Below are 9,331 nucleotides of genomic sequence, written 5' to 3'. Positions count from 1 at the left end.
ATGGGTAAAGGGGAGGGGAAATGTGTTAATGATTTTTGAGGAAATGATTATCAAATGTGTGAAAAAGAATAGAAAATCACCAAATTTGCAGATGACACCAAGCTGGGTGTGAGTGTGGATCTCCTGGAGGGTAGGAGGGCTCTGCACAGGTCCCTGGACAGGCTGGATCCAGGGCCCAAATCCAACAAGGTGAGGTTTAACAAGTCCAAGTGCTGGGTCCTGCACTTTGGCCACAACAACCCCTGCAGCACTACAGGCTGGGGACAGAGTGGCTGCACAGCAGCCAGGCAGAAAGGGACCTGCAGGGACTGATGGACAGCAGGCTGGACATGAGGCAGCAGTGTGCCCAGGTGGCCAAGAAGGCCAATGGCTCCTGGCCTGGATCAGGAATGGTGTGGCCAGCAGGAGCAGAGCAGGGATTCTTCCCCTATGCTCAGCACTGCTTGGGCAGCACCTCGAATGCTGTTTGCAGTTCTGGGGCCCCCAATTTAGGAAGGACGCTGGGGGGCTGGAGCATGTCCAGAGATGGGCAACAAGACTGGGGTGGGAGCACAAGAGCTTTGAGGAGCAGCTGAGAGAGCTGGGGTTGCTTATCCTGGAGGAGGCTCAGAGGAGACAAGGTGGTGTCAAGGCAGACTGGACTTGATGATCTCCATGGCCTGTTCCACCCTTGCTGATTCTGTGATTCTCTGAAACCACCCTTGGAGCAGTTGCAGGATGAGCCCTGGGACTCCTCTTCAGGAGCTCCAGCAGCCCAGGTCCCTCAGCATCTCCTGCCAGCCCCAAAGCCCATCCTGTCAGTCCTGCAGAGCCTCTGCAGCTCCTCCTCACTGCCCAGAACAGGGAGCCCCAGAGCCAGACACAGCAACCCAGATGTGCCCCCCTGGCTTGGGGTGACTCTGGCAAGGGAGCAGCACCAGGCACTGCAGGAGCCTGCAGACAATTCCTGCAGCACTTGTAGGATGATCCTGCTGCCCAAGGGACGTTCCCATGGGGCCAAGTCAGGAACTGCAATGGGGAGTGGAGCCAGAGAGGAAAGGGCAAAAAGGAATGGGCTGTTTGCAGGGGAGTGAACAGGGGGGGGCAATGGGAAGAAATTTGTATCAGGAAGAGTAAAGAAAGCAAAGGTGAAGCCCAGAAAATGCTCAGGGCAGTTTGGGGGTGGCTGCCAGGCAGCCCTGGCTCTCAGCAACAGCGTCTGCAGTGGGACAGGGAACTCCCAGCTGATGGGAGCAAACAATCTGGCTGACTGCAGAGGCCACGAGAAACCTGAGTGGTTTCCCTTGTGTCCCCCAGCCCTTGCTGGCCCCAGGGGCTGATGGCAATTGTGCTCCCTCAGGTTCATGTCCCCACACCAACAGCATGGGGGTGCTCCCCCTGCTCTGTGCAATGCAAACAGGGGCTGCTGAGCCAGTGCTGCCGTGTCTGTGCCTGCAAGGATGGGGCACCTGTGTGAGCTGGGGGAGAGGCCAGGGCTGCAGAGGGGGGATGTTGTTGGCAGCTCCATGAGGATGCTCTGGGACGCTGCCCTGGGCTGTCCAGTGCACTGGGAATGGATCAGCCCCTGCTTTGCTGCTCCTTCCCATCTCCCCCAGGGCCCTTGCAGAGCCCCAGCCATGCTGTTTGCCCCCAGCCTGCTCACGGCCAGCCTGGGGCTGCTCACGGGGCTTTTCTGTGCTGAGCATTGGCCTGGGTGTGTTCTTGAGAGAGCCTGGGCAAGGAGCCTGGAGCCCCCAGGCCCTGGGCTGAGGCGTCAGCGCTGCCCCAGCAGTGCCCATGGCCTGTCCCTGCTGCAGCCCCGGCACTGCCACCCCCAGGGCTGTGCCCGGCCCTGGGAGCACTCAGGCCCTGCAGCAACACCAGGGCCACCAGGGCAGTGGGGCAGGGCCATGGCAGCAGCACTGGCAACACCAAGTGCTGCTACTGCTGGGCACAGCTGCTGGGCCAGCGCTGATCTGCCCCCAGCTCTGCACACAGACATTGCTGCTGCAGCTCCAGAGAAGAGAACAGAAGGGGCATCTCTGGTGAAAACAATGCTGGGAGATCGTTTAGTTCCTTCAAAGCCATCAAGAAACCAGCTCCTCATTGACGCAGTCTGGGGCCACGGTTAAAGTGGAGGGAAACAAAAGGAGAAATGGCACAAGGAATGACAGTCCTTTGTGGACAATAGGAAAAAAAAAAAAAAACAAAGGAAAAAACACCCACAACCAAACCAACAACAAGTATCAAAGATGATTTTTATTATAAGTATTTTTATTTAAGAAATTGGAAATTGGCCAGCAGTTTAATGTTTCTGAAAAGCATCCAGTCATCAGTCTCCACACTGCAGCCCTGAGCTCCTGGTTCCTCAGGCTGTAGATGATGGGATTAAGGGCTGGAGACACCACCGAGTACAGAACTGACACTGACAGATCCAGGGATGGGGAAGAGATGGAGGGGGGCTTCAGGTGGGCAAATGCTGCAGTGCTGAGAAACAGGGAGACCACAACCAGGTGAGGGAGGCAGGTGGAAAAGGCTTTGTGCTGTCCCTGCTCAGAGGGGATCCTCAGCACAGCCCTGAAGATCTGCACATAGGAGAAAACAATGAACACAAAACAGCCAAAACCAAAACAGCCACTAACTGCAATGAGCCCAAATTCCCTGAGATAGGATTTGTAGCAGGAGAGCTTGAGGATCTGGGGAATTTCACAGAAGAACCGGCCCAGGACATTGCGATGACACAGGGGCAGGGAAAATGTATTGGCTGTGTGCAGCAGTGAGTAGAGAAAGGCACTGGCCCAGGCAGCTGCTGCCATGTGGGCACAAGCTCTGCTGCCCAGGAGGGTCCCGTAGTGCAGGGGTTTGCAGATGGACACGTAGCGGTCGTAGCACATGACAGTCAGGAGGAAATACTCTGCTGAGAGGAAAAACAAAAAGAAAAACACCTGTGCAGCACATCCTGCATAGGAGATGTCCCTGGTGTCCCAGAGGGAATTGTGCATGGCTTTGGGGACAGTGGTGCAGATGGAGCCCAGGTCAATGAGGGCCAGGTTGAGCAGGAAGAAGAACATGGGCGTGTGCAGGTGGTGGCCGCAGGCTATGGCGCTGATGATGAGGCCATTGCCCAGGAGGGCAGCCAGGGAGATGCCCAGCAAGAGGCAGAAGTGCAGGAGCTGCAGCTGCCGCGTGTCTGCCAATGCCAGCAGGAGGAAGTGCCTGATGGAGTTGCTGTTGGACATTCCTTCACTCTGGGCATGGTGCACTGTTGAAAAAGACATTGACAAGCTTGGACAGATTTCCTTTTTTATTTCAGGCTTGTGCTCCTTCTGAGTTACTGCTTTACTTTCAGCATTGCACTCAGCCTGAATACTGGGGAGGCCTGAGGGAAAACAGGGCTCCCTGTGCCACAGGGCTGTCAGACCTGCTGGAACCACACAGGTGCCCTTTGTTCATTTAACCTCTCTCTATTTCACCGTGATCACACTTTAATATTTTTTGAAAAGTGAAGTAGACTTTTTGAATTCTCCAGTTGAATTTTTTTCTTCCCAAACCCTTCTCTCTTTCCCTATGCACATGAACAGGAAAGGATACCAAGGGCTGGTCTGGCTCTCTGCTGCCTGGAGTTGTGCCTACTGGGAGCTGTTTCTCTCTATCCAAGCCTTGTCCCTGCCTGTGCTGCCAGGGCCCAGACCAGCCCTGGGGTCCCAGCTCTGTCCTGCAGACACCTCTCAGCACAGGGCACTGCCCAGGGGCATCTCCCTGGCAGCAGGGCCTTAAGGGCAGGCCAGACAAACAGAGATGCTGCAAGCCAAGGTGCTGCTGCTGCTGTCTGTAGGGAGAGGAGGCTGAGGAGGCACTTTCTGAGGGAGATCTGAGGCACATCTGCTGATGCCCAGGCTAACAGTGCAGGAGTCTCAGTGACACAGCCAAAGCTGACAGCCCCTTTCCTTTCCCTTGAGGAGAAAGCTGAGAGCAGCCCTGGCCATGCAGCACCATCTCCACAGCAGGAGGAATCTGCCCTGATGGGGGTGGCTCCTTCCACCTCCAATTTCTCCCCTGCAGCGTCCATGGGGAGCTGCCAGGCAGGCTGAGAGCTGTCCCTGGCAGGTGGCACATGCCCTGGGCTGGCCAAGAGCCCTGAGGGCTGCAGAAGCTGCTCTGCAGGACAGCCCTGGGCAGCCCTGGCTGCAGCCGCAGCTTCACCCCCTGCAGCTGTCCCTGGCAGCAGGAGTCGTCCTGCCTTGTCCCTGTGATGGTGCCCAGGGCAGCCTCGCTCTGCAGCACATCCTCCTTCTCCTCCTGTGCCACAGAGAAACTCGGAGAGTCCTCCTGAAAAACCCCCAGGCTATAGGGTGCACTGGCTTCAGGAGATCCCTCCAGGAGCACAAGGGACATTGCCCTGCACCCACAGACTCACCATGCAGAGGGCTGTGAAGATGTTTCCCCAAGTGAAGTCTCAGCTCAATGTCTTCCCAATCCTGATTGCCTTCAGCCTGTCTCTGCCTGGCTCCTGTCCCCTCAGTGCCTGCAGGCAGAGCCCTCAGCCCTGCTGGGCTGGGAGAGGAGCTGGTCCTGGGAAGAGCTGTTCCTTTAAAGCTCAGCAGCACAGACACAGCACAAGGACTTAAATGAGACTCTTGGGGATTTGGTGTTATTTACATCAGAGTCCCTGAGAGAGTGTTCAAAAAACTTCTCAAGAACTCAAAATTAAATTGAAACTCCAAAGTTTTCCAAGTTTTAATGGGTACCACTGAGAGACACAAATGAGAAATTTTCCCCTGGTTCCAGTTAGAGCAGAACACTGGAGGCAGTGATGACAGCTGGGGACAAATAAGGCCAAGGTGTGTCTGGTGCTCAGCAAAGCTGGATGTGTTTGAGGAATGCCAAGGGCCAAGGCCTGAGCCCCAGCCCCTGGCCAGGCAGATCCTGTCCCTCCCTCATTGCTCAGGGCTCTTCCCGGGATGGGCACCGGCATGTGGGGATGTGCAATGCCAAGGGCAGGAGCATGGGACGGCCCCTGCCAGGCTGCTGAGCAGGGACAAGGAGGCAATGAGGCCTCAGGCCTGCAAGGGTCACTTGTCCCCTCGTGGCCTCAGGCACAGCCCAGAAGCCATGGCCAAAGTGCTGCCCAAGTTGGCTCTGTCAGGGCTGTCTTGCAGCTGCTGCTCATCCCTGTGCCCTGTGCAGCCCAGGCTGTCCCACGGTGTCCCTGCCCTGCGCCTCTGTCCCTGCAGGCTGTCGGCATCCCCGGCTGCCCCACCTGGCTGGGCCCTTACTTTGCTGACAGCTCTGCCTCCTGCCTGCCTCTGCCTGCCCACACAGAGCCTGGGGCAGACCCCAGCCTGACCCAGACTCCTTCTGGGAGATGTGTTGTGCCACAGTCCTGCCCTGGGAGGGAAATTAATCTCTCCTTGTTTCCATTCTGGGTCTTCACAGCTGCACTTGGTGACATTATTTCTATCTCAGGTTCATTTCCACTATGAAGAAGAGGTCCAATATATTTGAATCCACCTTTGTCATCCTCACAGGCTGTTCTTGTTCTGCCCTCAGTCTCCACTGAACCCAGGACTTCCAGTTCCCATACAGTGATCATGTTCTTGGGGCCTCCAAATCCCATCCTGGGAGATCTCTGGGCCTTCTCAAAGGTGCTCAGCCCTGGAGATGTGATTTAAATCCAGGAATGGCTGAGTACATTTTTGCCCAAGATTGTATTGGGGAATATAATGCAGAATAATACACTGTATCTTTTAAGTGACTGAGGGCAGATTTAGATTTTCTGTAAGGATGAAATATTTTTGGATGATGGTGGCAGGACACTGGCATAGGCTGCCCTCAGAATTGAAACCCCATCCCTGGATGTGTTTAAGGTCAGGGGCTTTGTACAACCTGAACGAGTGAAGGTGTTCCTGGGTAATGGGAGTTTTACCAGAGACTCTTTTCAGTCTCTTCTAACTCAAACCATTTTATATTTCTTTGGTTCTTATATCCCAACTGCTTCTCCACAGGGCTGCAAATACCTATGCACACCCTGCCAGCATTTTAATGTGGCCTAATTCCCAACACTTTCATAAAAAGGAAAGAATTGCCATATTAGGGACATGAATTGCCATGCTTATGGAGGAATCATTAAAAGCCCCAAAAGTAAAGAAACTGAAAGGAAGGACCAAAATCTCAGTGTGAAAGATTCACCAAGTGGGATATTGGCAGAGACTCTGATGGTGACCTCTCAGCTGAGGATGGGGGTTTCTGCCTTGGGGTCTGAGTATCAGGATGGAATGTCGCTCCCAGGAGGAGTCCCTGTGCATTTTCCTCCCCCATGGCTCTGCCCTTCCTGATCCAGCAGCTGTGGGGCAGCAGAGCGGGGGCAGTGCAGGGACAGGCCTGGTTCTGACAGGGCTGTTGTGGTTTAGGAATGGTGCTCCCAATTTACTACACCTACTACCAAGACCACGTGTCGCCCCAGATTTATATTCCCACCATTGCCCTCCCACACCACAGGGGCTTTGCCTGGCCTGGCCCTGATTGATCTCAGCCCATGTTTCACAGTCAGGGATAACCTGGAGATGGTGTCCAGGGTTCACCCTTGTGTGGCCAGTCCAGACCCCCCTGAGGCACTTTAATCCTGGCCGCCCCATCCTGCTGTCTGTTGTTGTGATGCTCCTCAGTGCCCAACTCTTGGGCACGTGAGCATCCACAGGAGGGAGTTTCACAGCCAACTTCTCCCCCAGACAGAGATGTCTTGCCCCAGTCCAGCAGCCCAGCTGGGTTTCCCTCTGTGCTCCCAACTGTCCTTTTTCCATGGTTCCAGCCACCCCAGAGAGCATTTCCCACCATCCCTGAGTCAGTGCAGAGGTGCAGCGCTGGCCATTTCTCTCGCTCAGAGCTCCAGGGATGGTCCCAGTGCTGCAGTGACTGCAGGAAAGGGGACCCCACAATGGGACATTTCTTGGTCAGAAGATACAGACAGGAAGAGTGACAAACTGTCTGTGACTTGGGTTTTGGCCTGGCAGCCCCTGCCGTGGTTTGTAGGGAGCTGCAGTGTGGCTCAGCCCTGGCTGTGCCAGGCAGTGCTGGCCTGGGAGAAGGTGTCGGTTGCCAGCTGGCCCAGGGAGCTGCAGCGTGTGGGGAGTAAGTTCCTCCTGGCCTCCTGCCCCAGGGTGGCACTGCAGGGCCTCATGGAGCCAAGGGGCCATTGCAGCTCTTCAGGGCCCCATGGAATTAAGGGGACTCTTTGGACATTGTGGGGCCTTGTGGGACTGAGGCCATTGTGACACTTTAGAACCAAGGGGCCACTGTGAAACTACAGGGCCTTGTGGAACTGACACTGAAATCACCCAAAAAGAAACTTTCTAACACAGTTTGAGTATCAAAAAGCATTCATTTTTATTGCAGCACTGATCACTTGGAGGATCCTTCCTCCATTCGAGTGCCCCAAACATCATGCGAACAGAGGTTTTATGACACACACAAGTTCCATATTTATGAGCTATTCCTCTGTGATGCTCTACATCTGGCCTGTAGGCCACACAGTATAAATAATTCCAACTGCATAAGTGATTTATTATATAATTACCTTGCTTATGTAATTCGACCAGTAAGAGCAGGCCCAGACCATTGGAGACTCAGGCTGCTATTGGCTGGTTAGCTGAGTAGTAACTGGCTCAGCCAATGAGGATTACCTTCATGGGCCTTCTTATCTATATAAGGAAGTTAGATCTCAATAAAGCTGCCTGTTGATGCATGAACACGTACAGTCTAGTCATCTGTCTCCACGGGCAGGAATTACTCCACTCTCAGGCATGCAGAGTGCTGCCAAAACCTGGCACCACTGAGCACCAGGACGGCCTCGCTGGTGCCAGGAAAGCTCAGCAGCACCTTTCTCTCCCAGCAGCATAACACTGGCACAGGCACTGAGCAGCCACGGGCAGCTGACTACTGCTGGGAGACAAAAACCCCAAAACTGGGGGGTTTACAGGGCAGAAAAAACGTGGAGGCACTTTTCTGATAATGCCTACTCTCATCAAGGCTTCATCCAGCAAGAGGAATAGATAAGCTAAACTTATTTCTGGATAAACCACGTTATTTCCACCCTGAGGACCTGAGGCTGGCACAGGAGCCAGCAGAGGCCTTTTAGACAGCAAAACATTTTTGCCCATTTTCCCAGGCTGGCTCACGGTCACACCTCACCCATGTGGCTCCAGAGCTCTTGCTGTGTCCCACGGGCAGGTTATCCCTTCACATCTGCTCTCGCAGGCTCCAGTGCCCTGCCGGAGCGCCTCCCCGGCTGTCCCAGCACAGCTCAGCACAGCTCAGCTCGGGGTTCCACACGCGACGGGGTCGGGGCACCTCAGAGCTGCTCCTTCGGGCGGGTCACCGCCATCGGTCATCGGCTGAAGGCCTAAAGAGAGGACAGCAGAAACATCACAAATAAGCCATTAGTTCCATCTGTATTCACAAAGCTCAACAGCAGCGGCCTGGCTTGTGGCAGAGGACAAAAGCCAGCACACCGAGCGAAAGGCTGAGGAATTAATGCTGAACCGCACAGCCGAGCAACATCCGCAGTCCCCCGGCCGAACAGCTAAATAGGAGACAGTGAGTATTTCAGGTGGCGCCTTCCTGCCCCGGAGCCCCGGTCTCCAGCCCCGCTGCCGCCGCCACCCGTGCCCTGTAGCCGCCCCCCCACTCACCTCATGGCGGCGGTGGCCCCTCATGGCGAGGGAGCTCGGCCCGCCAGAGCTGCTCCTTGCCCTCATGGCAGCGAGCTGAAGGAGCCCGGCCCTCCAGAGCTGCTCCTTGCCCTCATGGCGGCGAGCTGAAGGAGCCCAGCCCGCCAGAGCTGCTCCTTGCCCTCATGGCGGCGAGCTGAAGGAGCCCAGCCCGCCAGAGCCACTCCCTGCCCTCATGGCGAGGGAGCCCGACCCGCCAGAGCCGCTCCTGGCCCTCATGGCGGCGAGCTGAAGAAGCCCAGCCCCCCAGAACCGCTTCATCTCCACACGGCGGTGGGGGCAGAAAAGGAGCGGGCCTAGCCACGCTGCCGAGGTGATTCCACAGACACCGCCCCGCTCGCTTCGGCCGCTCCCCCCAGGGCGGGGAAAAACCCTCGGTAATCAGTCACAGGGAGGGACTTTAAAAGATCCTCTCGTCCCACTCCCTGCCATGGGCAGGTACACCTTCCACTGTCCCAGGTGGCTCCAGTCCCTGTCCGACCTGGCCTTGGACACTTCCAGCATCCCTGACAGAGCCGGAGCAGGAACACGATCTGTGGAGCTGGGAGAACTGAACTCAAGCAGCGGCTCATGGGAAGCAGAGGGCTGGTGAGCTGCCTCTGCTTGCCCCTGATGTATCCCACTTC

The 9,331-nt window shown here is 55.8% G+C and overlaps 1 protein-coding gene and 1 non-coding gene across 2 annotated transcripts; both read right to left on the bottom strand.

Moving 5' to 3' along the window:
* Positions 1-2,297: 2,297 nt before the first annotated feature.
* LOC128948627 (olfactory receptor 14J1-like) lies at positions 2,298-3,218 on the bottom strand (the record flags this gene model as incomplete). Its single annotated transcript, XM_054293396.1, has 1 exon — positions 2,298-3,218. A coding segment is annotated over exon 1 (921 nt), but the record flags the coding sequence as incomplete, so codon positions are not given.
* Positions 3,219-7,718: 4,500 nt separating this feature from the next.
* Positions 7,719-7,922, bottom strand: LOC128948632 (small nucleolar RNA SNORA74). The gene has a single exon (XR_008484127.1). It is a non-coding gene; the product is annotated as a small nucleolar RNA SNORA74 (small nucleolar RNA).
* Positions 7,923-9,331: the final 1,409 nt, after the last annotated feature.

The sequence above is a fragment of the Melozone crissalis genome, unplaced genomic scaffold (assembly GCF_028551555.1).
Source record: "Melozone crissalis strain CALT ecotype California unplaced genomic scaffold, PUWL_Pcris_2 ptg000139l_1, whole genome shotgun sequence".
NCBI classification, from domain to species: domain Eukaryota; kingdom Metazoa; phylum Chordata; class Aves; order Passeriformes; family Passerellidae; genus Melozone; species Melozone crissalis.
The sequence above is the reverse complement of the archived record's forward strand: the minus strand, read 5'-3'. Positions and strand labels throughout refer to the sequence as shown.